Raw genomic sequence first — 21,486 nt, forward strand, 5'->3', positions numbered from 1 at the left:
TCCCTGCTCCTGGTAGGGGGGTTGGACTATGGCCTTTGAAGGTCCCTTCCAACCCTAACCATTCTATGATTCTATGAACATGGCCATGATGCTAGACTCATCTTGAATCCAAACAGAAATTTTGAGTTTTGTTACAAATCATATGCTTTTGGTATGGAGGAAGGGAAAAAAAAAAAAAAAAAAACCCAAAAAAACACTCCTACCCCACAGTGTCAGCAAAGTTGATCGATCTGTTTGTCAGCTGAGTTTTAATTTTATTGTGTGCATTTGATTATGAAGTGTTTCTTTCTGTGAAGAAATGTCATCTTAAATCGTGAATAAAATTGCTCAGATTAGGATGGTGTTGTCTGCTGCAGTGGAGACAGAAAATGTTGTAGAAGCAGGGAAAACGTATTTCCATCTGAACTAAAAAGGAAAGGTAACTACAGCTTGACTCCATCAAGTGTTTTCATGCATGTAATTAAGGTATTCATGGTCTCTTTGGGCGGTCAACATTTTGGTTGCTTTGTATTGATGTTGCGTACAAGCAGTTGTAGGCTTACATAAATGACTAATTTGTTTGTGCTACTCAGTTGATGGGAAGCAATGTAGCTGGTCCTTACTGTTGAAGCAGGTCTTGAAGGCTGAGCACCATCTGCTTGTTTCTGGTGTTAGTTTCAAAGTGTGAAAACAGAATTCTACTTTTTGGAATTTGAGCCTCTTGGCAATTTCCCCAGAAAATATATGGGCATTACCTATAAAAATCTTGCTCGTATATTATTATATTATTTAGTATATTATTTAGTGTTTTCTTCTAAACGTTAATTTAAAATAGAGCTATGCTAATTTGATGAACACTTACATATTCAAAGTCATCCTTGTAACTGTCCTTTGTATTTCAGTACAATATAATTAGTTGAACACTATTAGAAAAAATTAATAGAATTAAACAATATCTTAATTAGAGAATAGTCCTTGTTTCTCAAATGTAACATTCATAGTAAAACTGTTGTTTGTTCCTAAAACAACATCAAAGGAGATCTGCCTGTGGTCGTCTTTCTATTTTAAAGTCTTAAATATTTTATTTATTATTTAAGGAGAAATCTGTCCTGGAAGAAATTGATGTGATTGTAAACAGCCTCCTAGATACTCTGTTAAGGACCATACTAGAGATCACCAGCCGACCACAACCATCAGGCTCTGCTATGCGCCTCCAGTTTCAAGATGTGACTGTAAGTTTCTTATTGTGAAATAGCTCACAGCTGTCACTGGCTGGACTGCTAGATTTGTAACAGTATTGTTTTTATATTGTAATTCACAGTGTTAAGATTTTGTATATAAAACAGAATTAGGAGAACAAAGATAACTTTTCTTGCATTTTATTGATTTTTTCAGTGGAAATGGTGTTTTTTTTTCTTCTCATAAAATTTATTTATAAATTGGGACAAAAGAACCCCAAAGGATAAAATTTCTTTTGAAATCGTTTCAGGTCAATATTTATTTCATTATGTTTCTTTTGTTGACATATTTAATAGCTTTCTGAAACTCTCTTTAATTTTGGATTCTTGAAAATGGGCAGAGTATTAGTCAATAATACTTTACTTCCTAAAATTCATACATTTTTACATGATGAAACATCTCTAAAATGCCTGCAGGATCTGGGGTTCTAACTTGTACAAATCCAAATTTATTAATTGAAAGACAATTTGTTGATCTCTGGGCTGAGCATTTGAGCTTCATTTCTATCGCATGAAGTAAAGCAAAGAGGAAGATTAGCAAATGATATTTTGGTCAATCTGCTATAACGACTCATGCAAATTGGAAGGCTGAAATGCAGACTTTTAAAGGAAAGCTGATGATGAGCTTTGACAGAACAAAATTAAGTGTTATTTTGCCTTGTTTTCAGCAAGGCTCCCAGTTTGCTTTTGAAGGGCAAATCAGTTCTAGTATTGTTAACTGCAATATGAGATGAGGGGTAACATTTTGTGCAGAGAATTTGTGTGCATATCTCATTATATGCTTAATTAATTAATTGCCCAATTTTTACACTGTAAGTTTTTGTTGATGAATAGATGGTTCGTTTTCAGACGAGAATTTCCTCTGAGATCAAACATTTCAAAAAGCATTTAATAGCTGTGGAAGAAATGTATTGTTGGGGGTTTTGTTTGTTTGTTTTACTTCATCCCACAGAGAACAAATGTTATACGAAGTGTTTTATGAAGCCGACAAAGCTCTGTCGTAAGATAACACTGTGCTTTTAATCACTGTGATTCAGCAGGACTATACATCTAAGAGTTTGGGGTTTTTTTCTTTAAATTACAAAATTACAAATGTACTCCATGTGGCATATCAGGCCATCACAAGAAAATCTCAGCTGAACTAAGGGTTGTAGTATTAGACTGTTAGTGTAGCAAAGCTTTGAGCTTATTGGTTTTTTCTGAGATATCCGCTTGCTTGCAGATTAAGTTTTCATAAAACACTATGACAGCCTAATTCTTTCACACCATCAAAAAATTAGGCTCTGAAAGTGCTTTCAAGTTGCAAAATTTTCTTTTTATGCATCAGAAAAGCCATGTCATTGTCACCACAGGCATCTCAAAGAATACTTAATGTGGAGGTGACTCACAGCACAGCATAAGGCAATTATATACATTTATGTAAAACATCATGCAATATGGGATTATGGCAACACACGAAGCCAGATTCTTGGAACTATTTGTAGAGTGAGTATGATAAAGTACTCAATGTGAGTACAGCAGCAGAATCTGTTCCAGTATGTTATTGTTATTTTGAGCTGCATGTATCATAAAATATTCTTTGTGAGATGTATCATGGCAGCACACTGGATAAAATTCCGTCATACTTTTGCATCAGGTATAGTCTTACTTGTGGAAGTGGTCCCAAACCCATCTCAGTGTATTCTAGGCCCACATGTCAGTGTTTCTCTGTGCAAAGCAGCAGCATAAAATCAGGTAGTGTCGGGCTGTGTGCTGCTCTGACTGCACTGGTTCTTTCATCTCAAATAGTTTTGGTACTTTGGTACCTTTTCAGTTTGCAGTGAGGAATCTTGTTAGAGGGTAACCTGCAAGATAGATGTGATGCTTTAAACTGAGTACAAAGAAGACATTTCTTCAGGGTGTCAGTGTTACAGATGTTGCACTTACAAACATTGAACCTAACGCAAGGTGAATGTGAAACTTCTTTAGGATGTCAGTGATTTAGACCTTTGGATTTCCTTAAGAAAAATGCATTTGCGTGTAAAGAGTTAGCAGAAAGCAATCCAATTAAAGTGAACCTTTATTGATTTCAGATCTTGGAAGTTCAGTCCCTCAGAATCTAAATGAATTGCAATTTAATTGTGAGCTTCGTGTATTTTAATAGTTGGGCTCCTTAAATAAGACACAAAAAATTACTACAGGATTCTACCTGAGTGAATTGGATATACTGTTTGACTTTGACTTATGACACTGGAATTGGATCCTAAATGGTTTTTATCAAGGTCGTTATGTGGAGTTTGCTTTTCTGCATGATTCACATGTATCCTGACTAGTTAGTCTGCAGCTAACACTGGCAGAAATCTTGCAAGATACATTTTTGTGTTGAGTTCAACAAATGCAACTGAATGTTCATTGTTATTTTTAAAACTAGTTACCTTTTTAGCTGCTTACATTTGAATTAAAAGCTCAAATTTAGAAGTCAGTTAACAATTAGCTAAAGCTGGTACCCTTTTATAGCTAATGTCTGTCAACTATAATAGTACAGCTTTCTGTAATAGACTGTGATTTTTAATACACTACTGTAAGTCAAAGTAAATGTGAGAACATAGGAGGAAGGTGACTAGAAAGAACTGCTGAAAATGCTTAAGCAAGAAGGAAAGTATTCAAAAGGTTCATATTCAAATTTTGTCACTCAGGCTAGCAATCAGGTAAGCTTACACCTTTATTTATTTACTCTACTTAGTTTTGGCTAATTAGGCAAATCTGAATGGTCTCAGATTTTATAACTGGAATAAAAGTCTCCAAAAATTATGCCTATTTAAATGAACCTACATTGTAGTAAATGGCACTATAAAATCATGTTGAGGCTAGATATAACAAAATTCAAAATATTAGAAAATAATTATAAAAGACCAAAGTCTTTTTGTTTTCTGAAGAGAATCTGATAGGGTTGGAAATAAATTTTCTGATGTTTACAGGATAGCAGCTGTAACCTTGATGGTTATGCCCAGAGCATGAAGATTAAGAAAGTTTGTAGCCTTAGGATATTGTTTTGAGAATGCTATATTCACTGTAAAATCCAATGGTTTTACAAGGAGGTAATTAATTTGGGATCATTACTTCAGCGTAGAATCTTGTTATGGGCAAGCTAATTATTGCTTTATCACCATGTTGCCAGTGAAAGCAACACCTCACATACTGCCAGGTATACAAGGTATAATCACAAGTGAATTAGGCCTTCCAGAGGGAAATCCAGAACAGCTGCTTTTGTGAAAACATATTCCTTTTTTGGTCTTATTTTCTGTTTTTAATGAAAGACAGGGAAAAACCTTCCCAAAATTTGACTTGACAAACTAATGAAAGACACCATTTTAAAGTACTGTTATCATACCTGTCTGTTCTCCCAGTCTTATTCCTCCTTCCTGGTAGATACAGGCCAACAGTGTATTTCCCACTTTTTAACGGGCTTGTAAGGTTTCAGAATTGTTCTTTTGAAGCACTGGGATCCAATCCAGACCTTTCACTCTTTCTTGTCCCCATCCATTCTGCAGTTGGACAAGACTGATACCATTCAGTGTTTCTTCCCAGTTCAAAAGTGAGCAAGCGGACAGGAAAGGGAGAGGCTGTCCTGTTTGAAGGACAGCCTGGTGAATATGCATCAGTAGAGGCTAGCGGGGAATCTGTGTAGCAGTCCAGTAAGTCCCTCAGCTGCGCCCCAGAGCATCCCTTTTCTGGAGTCTGGGCCACGGTGGAGTGTGAATCCAGGAATAAGCACTATGGAAGAGAGTGGTCTTGCCCTAATTCTGATGAAAACATTTTCAAAGTTTGTTCAGTGGTCCTATAAAGGAGTTTTCTTTTTTGACAAATACTGGTTTTGTGGCGAAAAAAAATGTTTCGAAACATTCCCAGCTAACTCTATTAATTCCCTAAAGGAAAAAAAAAATCTTTCTTCCTGGAATCATTGCAAAATATTTTTGTCTATATTTCTTTCAAAACTGAGTTGACTAAGAAGTTATAATTTTAGCAGTCTAAATAATCTATTTAAAAACAAATGACAAATCAAAGTTTTACTGGTTTTAGCTCATCTGGAAATTATTTCAGAGAGATTTTGCTAAGTAAGTAACTACATTTGGGGAAAAATGATTAGTTAAATGGGAAGGAAGCTCATAGCTAAGTTAACATATTTTCACAAAAGGTGGAGTCTAAGCCTAAATGTAGATTAATTTCCCTTGCATTTGTTAATTATTTTTAAGTGTTTATAATATGACAGTTTAAGCTCAATTACAGAAGACATTATAATTTGTAATATTTCTATTCTTACCTTATCTGAACAGGGGGAATTTGTCTCCTGTTTGTTGTCACTCTTGCGACAAATGACTGATAGACATTATCAACAGCTTCTTGATAGCTTCAACACAAAGGAAGATCTGAGGGTATGTAACAGAACTGTCTTTGCACTTTTTCAGGTCTCTCTGTATTTCTCTTTTTCATTTATCTCTCTTTAAGTTATTTTTGTGCTTTGATGAAACACTTCAGTATCTAAATGCACTCCGTTTAAGTACTGCCCTGAAAAGGGGAGTCTAGTCATGGTGCAATTTCAAGTTTCCTTAAATTCCTGATACCTGTTTAGAGCTGTTCTGAAGAGAGCATCCCATTTGTGAGTGCCTTTTCTTTGTAGTGAGATGGTCATATTGAGCCTGAAGATAGAAAATGCTGCTGAGAAGCTATCTCTGTCGTGAATCCAGAGTACTGCCTAGGAGTTATATAGAGTGGATGATTTTTATACTACTATTACAGCATCTGTTTTCACCTAGCATAAGTGCTCTCCTTAGGCAATTTTTAGAATGTATTGTGGAAGTAGGCATTTTTACTGAAAATATTTACACTTTTGTTTGAGTTCTGAGAGGTCTGTGTTCCTAGGTTTAGATTTTTATATTTCCTAGAGGTTTCAAGCTTGATTTCAGTTTCTATTGATGAAATAGAGTGTTGAGTTTATTCAGACTTTCTTGCTTTTAGAACATGAAAAATTTCTATAATTAATGCTTGAATGGTGTTTGATTTGACGCATTTATATTCCTCCCCATGCACATATCCTACTATTATGCAGAGACATATGGAAAGCAGCTGTAGTCAGTGCCATCAGCTATCAAAATAGAGGTCTTAAGAACTCAAGTCCAGAGTTTGTTATTCCCATTCAGATCTCATCTAATCGGCAACAGCTTCACCAGTGATTCAGTGGCAGTAGGTTGATCATAATTAATGCAGTATTCCTTCTTTTCTGAATCTTAAATAATATATTGATTTTTTTTTTCCTTCACTTCAAAATATCACATATCACTGAAACATGTATAACTGAAGGCAAGAGGGGAAGATGAGAAGGTAGTGTGTGAGGCTGACACTGCTGTTAATTGTGAGGTGACTGCGTATGACTTAGGCTGTCTAAACCATCTTGCCTCCTGTATTTTTGTGCTTTGTTTGCGAAGTGTGTAACTTCCTTCGTATTTCATACTGCCTTAATATATGCTTCTTAGGAAATTATATCAGTATGAGTAATGAAGATTCAGAAGGTGCAAATATTTGTGAGAAGACTTGTTTGTGTGTGTGTGTGTGTGAGGTGTTTTAAGAAGTTGAAATAGTAGCTGTGGTTAATCTTATGGCTAGTATGTACTTTGGGATTTAAGCTTCAGTGGTAACTACCATCAGCCTGCTGTATTTTTTTAATCCTCTTTTTGCCCCCTGGTCAGTGATGTCAAAGTGGATTAGGTCTTTCCTAAGCCACATTACAAGTTACAAATCTGATACGGGGTTTCCAAGGGACTTACCTGAGTGTAACCCAGGCCTTTGTATCGCTATCTGCTGTGCTTTTTGGCTTTGCATACCTCTGTTTATAATTAACCATCTATATTGAAAGATTAGGCACTGGTATCAAAAGGTATTTCTTCTTTCTTCTGGACTAATTCTCAAGGTGACTATGTCAAGTGCTTGCACAAATACATGTTTACATAGCATTTGTGGTACTATTAAAAAAATACTCCCACCAAACTACTTCTCCAAACAAAAATTCACTCATGCAAGTACTTGTAAAAAGGGTATAAAGGTTGTCATTCATTCTGTCAAAATATACTTGCAGTTCTTATTCTTTATTTTTTCTTTGTAACAGTCTGTACCAAAATTATTAAAGACTGTTTCCAGCTTGTTAATCATAGTATAGCAAAATGGAGGCTTTGAAGGAAAGATATCTACACATTTTTATATGACATACATCTGAGCGGTGCTTTGAACAAGTGCTTGTTTATTGATATTTCCTCTATTTTGTAAATATATTTAGTTTAAGTAATTGACATGGTGACTATTTTTACTTTAATCAGTTTTTCAGGTGAGTCGGGTTTGTTCCACACAAAGCAGAAGAGAGAAAAAAAAAATTATATTTGAAAACATGCAAATGAAGTAAGAAAGAAATGACAGGGGATTCATGGCTGAGTGGTAGCATCAGAGACCATACTTCACTCACTTTTTGAAACATTGAATTTAATGAGGCAGTAATTTTAAATGTTTCCTTTTATCTTTCAATATTATTTTAAAGATATGCTACTTTTGCTTACCACAAAATACCATCTTCTTCCAGTAAATATATTTTATAACAATTTATAGAGCAGAGACACCCTTGTAGGCGGATATTTACTGCCACAAAAAAGCTCAGATATAATTTATGATGAAAGGTAACTGCAGAAGTTATAAATAGGAGAAGTGGGAAAGTGAATGAGAAAAACAGTATGTGTTAGCACAATGCGGCTTTGACCACAGCAAGGTGATTTTGGTTGATATGTATGGGTTTTTTTAATTAATAAATTAAAAGAAGAAGACAAAAGAAACAAATAAGCACCTGCCAGAAGGCCTAGTTTTTATCCATTGGCAGTGTACCCCTACATAGTGTGACAGAATAGATCTACAGGAGAGATCTGATGGAGGAAAATATAATATTTCATGGGGGTGGATGTAAACCTTACTAGTTCTCTGATCCCTCTCTTCCAGCAAAAGGAGCCTGAGCAGGGTAAGGTGGGTGCTGAACGCTACCACCTAGTGCAATTTATTCCAGTGTTCTTTTCTCTAATAACCTCCTGGACACAGGCTGTGTGAGATCTGTAGGCATGGGGAATGCCTCTGGTGGAGAAGCTCAGTTCTAGCCACCATCCTTCCCCTGTTGTGCCGGGACATCCGCTCATGTATGTGACTTCTGAAGGGGTGAGTGCTGGGGCAGAAGGATAGCTCTAAAACAAATATTTGGGTGGCTTCTAATGTAGATTGAGGAAGCAGTGAAGGAAAGATGATCTGGGAAAGGAGTTGGCCACAGGATGGGTGAGTTACCTGGGCAGAGACAACTCGCCATCAAACTGTTCTCTTTCGTATGGGCACCTTGGCACTCTGCAAAAATGTTCTAGGATGCTCTACGAAGACTTGATACCAAGTAGCTCAGTAACTCTGCAGTGCAAAGCAAAGCAATGGATGATCAAGCATTTAGCTTCAAAATAATCTATTGACCCAAACTAAAATGTTAATGTAGATGTACCCTGAGAGATCCAGTGAAGAGTCTGACCTGCGTTACAGATAATTTTACCTGCGTACAAGGAAATGTGAATGAAAGTCCAAGGCAAGTTTTGATTGAGTGAATAGATGGTTTTCAGTCTTTCAGAAGGCCATCCTTCTCACTTAATCACAATTTGGTAATTTCATCAAGCAAATATTGCTGCTAGATGAAACTGAACTGTGATATTGTGATGTTATTTAAGTGGTGTAGGATAGTACGCGAGTTTATGTACACTAGGTAGGAGTATTAAGAGATGGTATTTAGAGTACGTAAAAGGGCAAAATTACTCCTTTGCTATCTCTTAAGGTAGAAGGCATATGAGACATTAATTATATCTGTACTCAACCAACCAAATGTTAGTTCACTTATACTGCCGGCAAAAATGTTTTTTAAATGTTAAAATCTGTTTCTAAATCATTATGATATGTTCAGCAGAGCAGATACAACTATGAAAGACAATAGTTCAGTGCAAAGGAAATGGTTCAAAATATAGTTACAAAACTGATCTTCTATGAATGGTACTTCATAGTAATGACTTGTGATGTTTGAACCATGGAACAAAAATGAGCAATTGCATTGTGCAAAACGCCAGGCGTTGTAATGCTGATTAAAACTTTTTCTGGAATTGCTACATGAAGGTGGGTCCCTTGGGAGTGAACACTGGCATTGAGCAGTTCTGCCATTGGCAAAGTATCAGGCTAGTCAACTGGCATTTTACACTTGCGTTATTTTCTTGGTTATACTATTTGGTTATGCTTATAATGGATTCCTATGGAAATGTACTACAAAATATAAAAAAAAAATGAATCATGAAAAATAAGAGTTAGATACAGATTAATTTTTTTAATAGAAACTTAATGATCATGTCTTGAAAATCGTACAACTCACTAGTTTTTCTAAAGCTTTTTGAGTTATCTGTTTCTTTCAATTATATTTCAGCTTGAAATTATACTGCATTTTGTTTACATGTTTTTAACATGTGCTGTAACAAAGAGATCTTCACTCTTGCTCAGGCTTTTCAAATCCACAGTTTGTATCTAATATCACTTATCACTAAACTGATGACACAATTTTCTCTTTTTTTTCTGTTAAAATTAGAAATAATTAGCCTGGTGTTAATGAGTCAAAATTTAATGCCAGGGTCTACATTTCCTTTGGTTTAAAGTTTGCTTGGAATAAAAGATTTATTCTGGTTTTAGCCTAGTTACCTAAAGACATCTGATCTTCCTCTCTGTCATTCTTTTCTTAGAGACTTTAGAACAAGCTGATGAATTTCAGCAGGCTTTGGCAGTGGCCCATGGGTCTCAAAGGCACTAAGTTTACACTTCATGCAGCCCTTGGGTTTTAAATCCTTAAACCATTGCTTGGTTTCCCAACAGCAGCCATTTGGTCTCTTCAGTTCAGCAGTCGGTCAGTTAGCTCCCTAACAGCAGCAACATATATTGTGTCTGGACAACAGGTGGGATAAAAATGGAATATGAGAGAATTTGGGACATTATTGTGAGGTGACATACAGCAGCATTGCTGTATTCTTGGGATTATGGCACAGAGCTGCAGGGATTACAGCACAGGGAAGGGAGGTAACTGCTAAAGAAAAAAAGGAGCAGGCGGAAGTGTTGAAATTTTAACTACAAGGTGCAAAGCTATAGGAAAGCAGTCTGGAATAAATGTGTTGCTCGTAGAGCTAGTTGTTTATCTGTAAACTGGTCACCTGCATTCAAACACAATGTTAGCTGCAATGGGTATCATTAATACTCTTTAATACAGAGAATTTTTTGGCATCTTGCTCAGAAAACAGGTTGTTGCGTTTATGTAATCTTCTCTGGTGGGTGGGCGCAGGGATCTCAGCTGCCTTTCCAGGCGCCTGCATTCATCCCCCTTTACAGTGATTCTCCATTGAAAGACATCTGTTGTGCAATGCCTGTGATCTATACTTTGGTAGATGCACTTGAGAATATCTTTTGGTGTTCAGAATGATTTGGTATCCTTTGATTGTATCTTCATCTCATCTGTGTTTCAGGCTAACTCTTCACAAGTGGCCTGGGTAGAATCAATGCAAAACATGTCAAGGTTGGGTACCACGCTGATGCTGTTAAGCATGTGATATCACCTGCTTCATGCTCTTCATGATGTCAAAGCTCCATTTTGCTTACTAAAAAAATACTGACAGTACCATACACAATCAAGATGGGCTGTTAGAAATATTACCCTTGTTGGTAGTTTTAATTGTGAAAAGGAAATGTGCAAAACCGTGTGATGAGAAGAGTAGTTTAATTCCGTTATTTATTAGTGAGTTAAATGACATAGGAGATGATAATGCTAAAAGCTCTTAAGCAGTGCTTTCTACATTCAAAGAAGCTTGCATGTGTTCACTATTTTTATGGATTCTGCAAATGAGGCAGAATGATTAAGTGACTTGCATACAGACAGACAGCTGCAATAACAGTCCAGGGGCCTGGGCATCACTATTGAATTCACTGATCTTTGCAAACCAAATGGTAAAACTGTCCTTAAACTCTCTCTTTCTCTTTCCCAACAAATAATGCCACGTTTAGAATAAATCTTGAAAGTTATGAAAATGTGGCATGATTAAAGAGATATTCAGAAATCTGTAGTGTTTGTAAAGTGCTTTTTTTGATTTGCAAATTGTTCTCGGGATCACATTTGTGGAAGTGTATGGGTGGAAACCAAATGTATCTTTGACATTTCTCCTATGCATTGCTGTCAATCAAATGGCACATTGAATTATTTTCCTGCTTTTAAGAAAAATGTATTAAATCACTATTTGAAGCTTTCTTGGGGAATAAAAAAAAATAAAAAATATTCAGAGGTATATTTATGTTGAAAATAAATGCATTTCTCCTATTTCTATAATGATTTTTTTCTCTGATTAAAATATTTTTAAAGCTCACCACTCTTTTTAAAGCAGCAAAAATATATGACTGCTTCTTTTTCTTTCAAAGGATTTCCTGCTGCAGATTTTCACCGTATTTCGGATACTAATACGACCAGAGATGTTTCCAAAAGACTGGACGGTGATGCGTTTGGTTGCAAACAAGTAAGGCATTTTTAATGTTAATAAAAAATATGGGCAGTATGTGGAGATCACAGTATAAATAAATAACCTTTGAATAAATGACCTTTGAAGGTCCCTTCCAACTCTAACCATTCTATGATTCTATGAAATAAATAAAGTTATATGATGTATATAATAAAAATTCAAAATATCTATTATAATGCTGACTGCAGTTTTTATTTTTTTTTAATTTAATGTTTTACATCTTTTGACTTATTTTACATGACAAATTCATAATATAACCTGTACCTCTTTCTATTCTGAATTTCAGTAAGCACATAAAACTGGGAACTCAAACACTTGAGTGTTTGCATCAACAGCTTTGTTTTCCAAGTAACAAATGACAAGTCTCAAGAGAACTTAATTTCAAATCTGTTTGTTGAAATGCTGAGTTGGTAAAGATCTGTTTGCTCTCAGGAAGAAATTATCTGCTGTAATATCATTAACAATGTTTTTGCATGTTTACTAATTTAGTGTTTGCCAGAAAAAATCACAAATTAAAAATTGCAAATCAGGAAATGAGGTACAGCACAGGCCACAGTAAGGTAGGGCTCTAAGCATTACCTAGTGATACTTTGAGATGTAACCTGCCTTTGAGCTAGTCTTTCTGTCCCTGGGCCTTATTGTTAGAGAAACAAGTTCCCAGCATTTCTGAGAAGTCATTACAACAGGTCTGAAAGTACTAAATTTTATTTCACCAATGTCACCAGGTATCTTTTTTTGTAGGCTTAGCTTTAGGTCAGATAAGGCAGTTGAACAGTCAATACAATTATACAAACACCAGTGTCGGCAGAGGAGTGGGGTTGTACTGGGTGGACATAGGAATCCGGAATTTAGGACTGACTTAAAACTTTCATGGTACATATTGCAATGCCTAATGGAAATCGGTTTTTAGTCTGCTTTGTGCCTGCTGGCTCCAAAGAGAATTTAAATTCATGGTGCTGTACAGACTACTAGTAACAATATTATTGTTACAATTAAGTTTGGCAAAACTTGTGTTCATGATCTATATTTGTTCTGTATGTGTGCAAATATGCAAGCATCATAGTATTTGTTTAAACTTTGTCATGACTTGAAAAAAATAATACTTTCTGCTCATTTTTGTTACCTATCTTAGTGTTGCTAATCTTGCCAAATTTGAATTGCAGAGAAAAATAGTTAATAATCAAGGAATGGATATGATCCTTGTTTCTGTGTATGATATTAAAGAAGATACAGCTGATACCAGCCTGCATCTGTTAATCATGCTTAAGAAATAAATTGAGAAACGTAAGAAAAAAAGGAAAAAAACATAGGAACTTTAGACTAAATATAGAATCTAAGAAATTGTTACATATTCCAGAAACAGCTGGCTTGGCAGATGGCTTTGCAACAGCTGACATATACAAAAGTAAGATTTAGGAACGACCTTGGCACATGTTCCTCGGGCTGGTGGTGTTCAGATGTCCTAAAGATGATGATATTGAGTTCTGCAAAAGGAATATTTACTTGCACCAGTATTTTAGTTAGCATCACACATCTCCTTTTTTTAATCCATGTCATGTTGTTTCTGACTGTCTGGGAGGTGACTCTGTATCCAATTCTGCCAAGCAAAGAAGATAGGTAGAAGTTGACAGTAACTGCTGGTGGGAATTGGCCATAAGAAGCCAGTCAGATCAGCTAACTGAACCCGGTAACACACAATTCCATAAGCATTTCTGCGAGCAAATGGGATGTAAACACATCTTTACCAATTCAACATTCAATAATTGCTTTGCTAGGCATTCATTCCTTTGTGGAGGCAGTGTTTGTTTGCTATGAAACAGGGGGTTGGCCAGGTGTACTTAAAAGCATGGTGTGAACTGAAGACTCATTGTTCCTATGTTATGTATCTACGGCTGAGTTTCTGTTCCTTTTTGAGGCAGCAGAAAGGAAAATCCGCTTGTGTTCTCTTCTCAGCTGCGGAGCACTAGTTTTTCTGGAGCTGTTTCTGAATAGGAGCTCTTTCCTTGCACTTGTGCTCCCCACTGCCGTCACAGTGGCTGCCTTCCTTCAGCTTCCTGAGGATGTTCAAAATCACAGAGCCACGGAGCAGTAGCTTTGCTAGAACTGTCCCAGCCCAAAGTCTGTAAGTGCAAAGGGAAGAGCCTAGAGGCAGGATGAGGAATTAGGGCACTACCTGCACCACAGAGAAAAGGGGCTGTGAGCCGTTCTCCCTGAGCTTCGCTCAATGAGCCAGAGCGATCCTAATGATCTGAGACTCTTCAGGACTGAAGACAAAACGTGAACTCCTTGCACCTCCATTCATGTCTAAAAGGAAAAACTAGAAGGTCAAGCCCATCTTTTTAGGAGCATGATCAAGTTATCCATTAACAGTCTGGATCTTTTCTAAATTCTGCTTCCCAGGAATAAAATGACTGTCGTGTTTCCAGTGTCAGATGGCCACCTTCTCAGCTGTCTGGGCTTCAGCCCAAGAAACGGTCGCTAATCTGAAGGCAGTGTGTGTCTTGGGAGCTTCACCCATCACTGCTGTCACATCAGCAGCAGCACTGTCTTTTCTCTCCCCTGTCCCTAGAGTGGTATAAAAATTCAAACTGTCTGGTGTTTACAGGAAGAGAGATTTAGTCTGTCTGAGCCTAGGGAAGAAATGAGTCCTAGCAAGGATGTAATCAGGTAATAAGCTTTTCCTGAGGGGGAAAAAGAAATTCTTTTTTTTCTGTTATATATGCAGAACTTCAATTACCTGAAGGATGTTTAGTTCTTAAAATGCCATAATTCTTTCAAAATATAATATTTATATATAAAAATATTGCTACCCACAGGCTTCTAGTTGTTTTTTTTTTCTTTCTTGTTGCAGTGTTTTCGGTAATTGTGTAGCATCTGATACTTGGATGCTGTCTGGGATAAAAAAAAAACCCCAGAAGATACTGTGAGCTCAAGAGAAATCTGTAACTATCCAGAAATTAAGATACTTCATGATGACGCATGCATGATCTATAATTCTCAATGTCCAGATGCTCAACATGAAAAAGTTAGCATTATAAAGCATTATAAAACTACCAAGTAACTTCTAAAATTTGGGAAATAAAGTAACGTGGAAAAAGGCAGACTTAGCACTAAGGCAGAGAAATAGGTATTTTTTAAGTTGTGTTCTGTGATGGAAGGAGAACAATATGCGAAAAAAAAGAGCAATGAAAGAAATTGACTCTGTTTAAAACTGCGTAATCATGTAATATTTGTAGTGAGCTAATCAGCAAAGCAAAATAGTTGCTTATGGTTATCTAATATTTCCAACATGGATGTTACTACTGAGTGGCAAAATACGTTTTTATATATACTATGGAAAATATAATTTTAATTTCTTTTGTTATAGGGATAGATTTACTTTCTGCATCAACTAGGTAGTAAACTAGTTTGCTGGACCTCTAAATAAATCTTCTATTTGTAACTGCAAATGAATACCACATAATATAGGGAACATGTCTGACTCAGTTGCCTAGCACCTGAAAGCAGTCCAAAATTCTATAATAAAATATGGCAGACTAAAATTAAAGCTTCTGGATAACACCTTCATAATGTCTCTCTCAACTGGAAATCACTGTGTAATGGTCACTTGCTTAAGTTACTCTAAGGTCGCAGAAAGAGTCACTTATCTAATGCTTTAATTGACTAGCATATTTTGAGAGCATTTAACAGACTCAGCTGAACTCCAGGTATGTCATGTTTCATTAACAACTGAGGAGGCTGTTGGAGAGCAAAGTGAGTTTCTATTACTTGCTGAGCAAAGATTTGATACTTATAACATACTGTGCCTGTGTGTTATTGAACAATGAACTAATTTTCCACTGCTCTCGTTGTGCAAGAAACTTTGATTTTAAAGATCTCAGTATGATTAACTGTATATCCTTTCAGTATTTTGTTGAATGGTAGAGGTGCTAGATCGTACTCAATTCATTCTCAATTTGAATTTTATAAGCATACCAAATGGATGTATGAATATTATTATTTATAGTAAAATAATTTATCTGTAAAGTAAGATTTACTATAGTGTGTTGCTTATACTAAAATTCCAAATGTTTCTGCTGACAGTTGGGCATAGGGACTTTTAACAGAGAATCTTTTGGTCATTTGATTCAATAATGACTGAAAGACATATTTTTAAAAGTAACTTAAATGGAATACACAGTAAAGGAAGACATCGAATTAGCATTAGTTTCACCATTATGGATGCTTTGAATAATCGTGTTAGCTCTCATGGTGTGGGAGTTTGAGACTCCTACAATGAACAAAAATTCTTGCTTTTATGTAATACACAGTGTTGCTAACAACGTTCTTGCTTTTATGTAATACAAAATGTTGCTGACAACTGAACCTGGCATTCAGTCTGTCGCAAAAAAAAAAAGCCATATATACATAGGCATGGGTGTATGAATAGGTTTATACAGATATGACAACAGATATATACACGTATATGTGACTCTAGGTTTATTTCATTTATTTAAAAAATATGAAAGAAACTTTTTTTTTCTGTTCAGACACCTCTGTGCTTGGGAAGATTTCGCTCTGAAATAGCAAAGGATGGAATGAGAAGCTAATATCAGAAAGGAAAAAAGAAAGCTTTCATTTCCTACCATTGGCTGCCCTGGTAAAAGCCAGGTTGCCAGAGCACAGTCCGGGCAGCAAACCAGTTGTGGAGCTTCTAGGGGCTGCTTTGGATTTTTCAGACAGGCTATTGCAGAGAGGTTTGCTATCAAAATTTCACGGAAAAGCCACTCTGTCAAAAACAGCCTGACTGGACCTTGGGTTAGCAGAATAATTTAGAGGCCAGAAAAATTTAGTAGCTAAAAGCAGAGGTTTTTCTCCTGTAAAACAGTCAGTGATTGCCAACGAATTTGTGGCGGGTGGTAAGAGAAAGAAAAGCAAGTCTTGTCACAAGCTCTCTGTTTTCTAGTTTGATACTCAAATGGATTTTAAATAAATGTTGTTGTTGTTTTGAAATCATTGGCTGGGAAGTAACTTGGAATGCGAGTATTGTACTGAATCACACAGCTGTCCATCTGTCCTCTGGCTGCTGTCTCTGTTTTATGCATTTTTTGCTTTTTTTTTTAAATAAAACCTTTATTACCTGTAGGAAAAGAGGAAAGAGAACCCCCCAACCTTAGCAGTGTTTTCTCTCCTACCTGACTTTAGTTTGTTGTGGATTCAGAGTAACAGACTGTGGGTCAAAACCAAAGGCTTCATCTTCGTATGTTCAGTCTGATGTTTTGAAGTTTGTCTACAACATACATGTTTTCCCTCTGCAGACCCACATTTTATCAACTAATTCACATCATATCTTTGACTTACCAGATAAATGAAACCTGAGCTATGTTGTCTGTAGTGAGAAATACCTGTGTTGCAGTTATTCTGTTATACTAGGAAAATTCTGGAAAAAAAATTAAAAATTGCATTTAAGATTTCTGCTCTGATCACCTTCTCATAAGAATTTAAGCAGATCTTTCTCTTCAGTTTCACCTGCCATGGGAAGAATGTGACAGGAAAGGAATTGGCTCAGACGTAAATAGAACTATGTAATGTAAACTTGGCAATATGGTTGTGGTTCTTGAGGTCTTGTGGAATTTTCTCTTGCATATGATTTTTCAGAGATTTATTACTTTGGATTTAGGTTGAAATTTTACATAGTGATAGTTCCAATGAACTGACCTTTTCTATCAGAACATCCCCCTGAAATATGCAAACTATTTCAATTTTGTGAAACATATGGGCTGCAAATTAAATCATGCACAATAACAAGAATGACAGCACTGTTTTCGTATCCATGCCTTGATTCTTAGGTTGCTTATATTACAGTTTGTTAGCATTTCACTTTGTCTTCCATGCTGCAACGGAGAGTTCTGTACAGACAGTGTAACCCCCTGTTGGTGGAAAAGTGGGATAAACGATACAGATGAGTGCTAAACGTGGAACGCTACTTGGATAGGCAAGCTACAGTATAGTTGTTGAGAAAACAACATGTATGAAAATGACATTTGAGCGATGGAACTAGGAATGAATGAAACTTGAGAGTCGAGCAGTGTTCTGAAAACAGTCTCAGACGTGGCTGTTACAGGTGACACATCAACCCAGAAGGTAAAGCTTGGGAGGGACAGTAATTTTAAAAGTAGAGAAATGGAAGCAAACATTTGAACTAGTAATAAGGTAAATGATACATAGCCATTTTGTATATATAAACTTGAAATCTGTCAAAAGTGTCAGAAGAAAAACATAATTTATCTCCTAGTTGAGTTGGTTCAGCGTTGTGGAGATGAAAAATATTATGCCCTTGAAATATGTATATTGCTGGTTTTATATTTAATAAAACATATTTTGTCTTGAATGCATTGCAAAAAAAAAGTAAAAAAGGAAATCCAAAGGATGGGAAGGGAAACAAATTTCAGCATTGTAACAGCATACAGGTCAAGAACCGTGTTCAGAGAAGTACTAGATATATTAATAGTAGATAGATGATAATTAAATGTGTGGATATAACCTTGTTCTCAGAAGGTCTTTAAACAGTTGATTGTTGAAAAATACGTGAGTGTAACAGCAAAAAGAACATTCTGTGTTTATCTTTTTCGCTCCCCCATGAGTATCCACTACTGACCGCTTTCAAAAAAATGTAATGGTTTATATGGATTTTTGGTTTTACTAAATATGTTGATAGACACAAGTGCTGCAGAGGTTAGCTTAAGGGTTGAATAATTGAAAAGAATTATGTTTAAATAACCTTTAAGGATGTTCTGTTTCTGTAGATTACCAAACTTTGTTGCTGCGATAAACAAGGCTGTCATTGACTTCTGGTGACAACCACTGTGAAAGGATTTTGTTTGTGTATATTTGTCTAAGATAGATCAATATAATTCAGGCAGGTGTCATGTAGAGCAGTGTATGAGCATTTGCAACATACAGAATAGAGATCTTTAGAAGCAGATCTTTCTCGCACAGCTCATGCAATTTTGCATTTATCTGTTGTTACTAAAAAGACTTTTTGTCCACAGAGCTGTTAATATTGTGCATTGGTAATTACTAGATATATTTATAGTCTATATGCACGTATTTTCAGTACCAAGAAAGTTGAAAGCAGTTTGCCCAACTGTATACATTAGTGCTAGCAGGACAAAGTGTGTGTTAAATCTGATATCAGCATTATTTGCAGAACAAAATTTATGGTTTGTCTTTTTGATCAATTATATTCTTCTGTACACATCTGTTTTCAGCACACATTCTTACATCACACCTATATTTATGATTTTTTTTCTAAATGTGCGTGTTTTCTGTCAATAGGTGCTGTTAGTGGTCAGATTTTCGTATGTTTTTAAAATCTGATATTTAATGCCACTGTACACGCTACATCTATTTCTTCATTGGAAAGTTGTCTGACTTTTGAGTATTAAATATGAATTTCCACATAATGAAAACTACTGTCTGTCTTTATTCTTTTCTTCCCAGTGTGATCATTACTACAGTCTTGTACCTTTCGGATGCCCTTCGTAAAAACTTCTTAAATGAAAACTTTGATTACAAGGTAGAGTAAATGTTTTTAATATAAGACAGATGCAATAGCTGCTACATCATCCCGTGGCTTGGTTGTTTGTTATTAAACTTAGCTCCAGCATCTAAACAGCCAGAATGTATACTAAATCAGCAATTTCAAGTACTCAGAGATTAAGTTTTTTCTTAAATACAGTACTGTGTTAAAAATCAAGAGTCCTGTGGTTTTTTTAATTCCATCTTATTTTTTGTTTTGTTATTTCAGTCTCTATGTTAGACTGCTTACTCAGGATTTTTGCATAGCAATTTTTTGGATTATAGAAACTAATTTTTTTATTTCTCTCTTATTTTGGAATTTTCACAGAAGGGAAGATTATTCAATTTTTTAATCAATGCAAATTTATCAAAAATATGGGTTTGCATTTCTGTAATTTGTCTCAGGACTAATTGACATGCTGCATAATTAAAATTAGAAAACTATGACACTGCATGGTGAATGTAGTTAAAAGATGTTAGTGAGTACCTCACAGAGAGAGATATGGCACCTATGATAAACTGTGAATTACAGAATGATGCTTTTAGGAGCCACATGAGAAGACCTAGGAATGTGTCTAAAAGACCCATTCCCATGGAAACTTGCATGAATATTCTGCCAAACCAAGAGACATTAGTGCAATTACTTCATCATAAAAAATGCAGAATTTCCTTCCTAGAGAAGACAGCGAGCTCCTGTTGACTTCCAGCAGAGTTGTGGATGCTTTTCTGAAAATCCAGACTCCTGTTGGAGCGATTGGTGGGAATGCAGATTTATCTACTTGACATAACTGGATGTGAAGAACCCTATCATTTATACAGTTCTATGAGTTCAGAGGCTAAAGCTGGTAAAAGAATTGCCTGTAGACAAGGCATCTGTGTTCCTTAGACTTGCTTAGCAATGTTATTACTATGCTGGAGAACTGCAGTGTCTGGAATAGGGCTCCTCCTACATCTCTTCCTTCCTCCTGCCGTGGAGCATCTATAACTGGGTTATAATAATTAATATTTCAATTTATTTTTTATTTAGCTTTAAATTTATCTTTAAGTAGAAGATTCAATATCTGATTCATAAAGCTGGTGCACAAAATATCTGTATATTTGCAGTATGTTAACAAAACCTGGCTTCAGTTTTGTCCAATGAAGCCTGCAGCAAGTGAGACTTGCAAATAATATAAAGTAGGATGGGCCAGACAAAGACAATTCTGTTATGTGATACTTTTTCAGGTGTCAGAATGTTTGGTTTTTGGACTTAAAGGCATAACTTTTTGTAATCTTCTATTTTCATATACCAAAAAAAGTTTCCAGATTTAGAAGGTATGGTTTTCTGGTTTGGAAGGATGAAAAAATATTATCTGCAACTTGGAAACCTTTACATTTAAGAGATACAGATTATGTAAAATAGATGTATTTCTGCTGAACATTTTGGGGCTGGTGAAAAGTATATTTGGATGCAAAAAAATTTAGTCAAAAACAGTTTGACTGATTTATTAGTTGAGACTGAAACTAGTGATGTGATTTGAAAATTTGCATCTTGAGTGGTCATAAAATGGTGCTGCTGAGAAAATAAAATAACCAAATGCCATATGCTTATTGTAGATATGGGATTCCTACTTTTTTCTTGCTGTCATTTTTATAAACCAGTTATGTCTGCAACTGGAGATGTTCACACCTTCCAAGAAGAAAAAGGTTTTAGAAAAGTAAGTACTGCTGTCAGCTTCTAGAAAACTGTAATAGATCAAACAGTTCTCAAAATTCAAGACATGGGAGGTTGCAAAAAGGTTTACCAAAAGATAACAGTAACAATATTTCCACTGACTAGAATGAGAGTTGCTTCTGGCCCTCTGTATAGGTCTTCAGGGCTGATAGGAGCCTTTTTAGAAGGGCCTAGATTGGTTCAGATGTTGGGAGAAAAATAGGCATGTTGTAGCAGCGCCAACACAAATTTCTAGTTCATGCGTAAGTTGATTCAGACTGGTTCTGGTGTTTTTGTCAGGTACTGCGCTGTTGTCTGTATGAATTAATTGTATTTCTTTAAGCTAGAGCGAAACAATTTGTTCTCAAAGAACTGTAGCATATTACTGCAA

General features: G+C 35.8%; 1 protein-coding gene across 4 annotated transcripts in view; it reads left to right on the forward strand.

Annotated features, from left to right (window-relative positions):
- DOCK4 (dedicator of cytokinesis 4) overlaps positions 1–21,486 on the forward strand; it is a 253,451-nt gene that overhangs the window by 183,430 nt on the left and 48,535 nt on the right. For all 4 annotated transcript variants that reach the window (XM_086747731.1, XM_086747749.1, XM_086747741.1 and 1 more), the window contains exons 25-29: positions 1,077–1,211; positions 5,531–5,629; positions 11,745–11,839; positions 19,325–19,400; positions 20,999–21,099. In XM_086747731.1, coding sequence (XP_086603857.1) covers positions 1,077–1,211; positions 5,531–5,629; positions 11,745–11,839; positions 19,325–19,400; positions 20,999–21,099 — 506 coding nt within the window. The remainder of the gene's footprint in view (positions 1–1,076; positions 1,212–5,530; positions 5,630–11,744; positions 11,840–19,324; positions 19,401–20,998; positions 21,100–21,486) is intronic.

Source organism: Chlamydotis macqueenii, chromosome 1, assembly GCF_036417535.1.
Source record: "Chlamydotis macqueenii isolate bChlMac1 chromosome 1, bChlMac1.mat, whole genome shotgun sequence".
Classification (NCBI taxonomy): Eukaryota; Metazoa; Chordata; class Aves; order Otidiformes; family Otididae; genus Chlamydotis; species Chlamydotis macqueenii.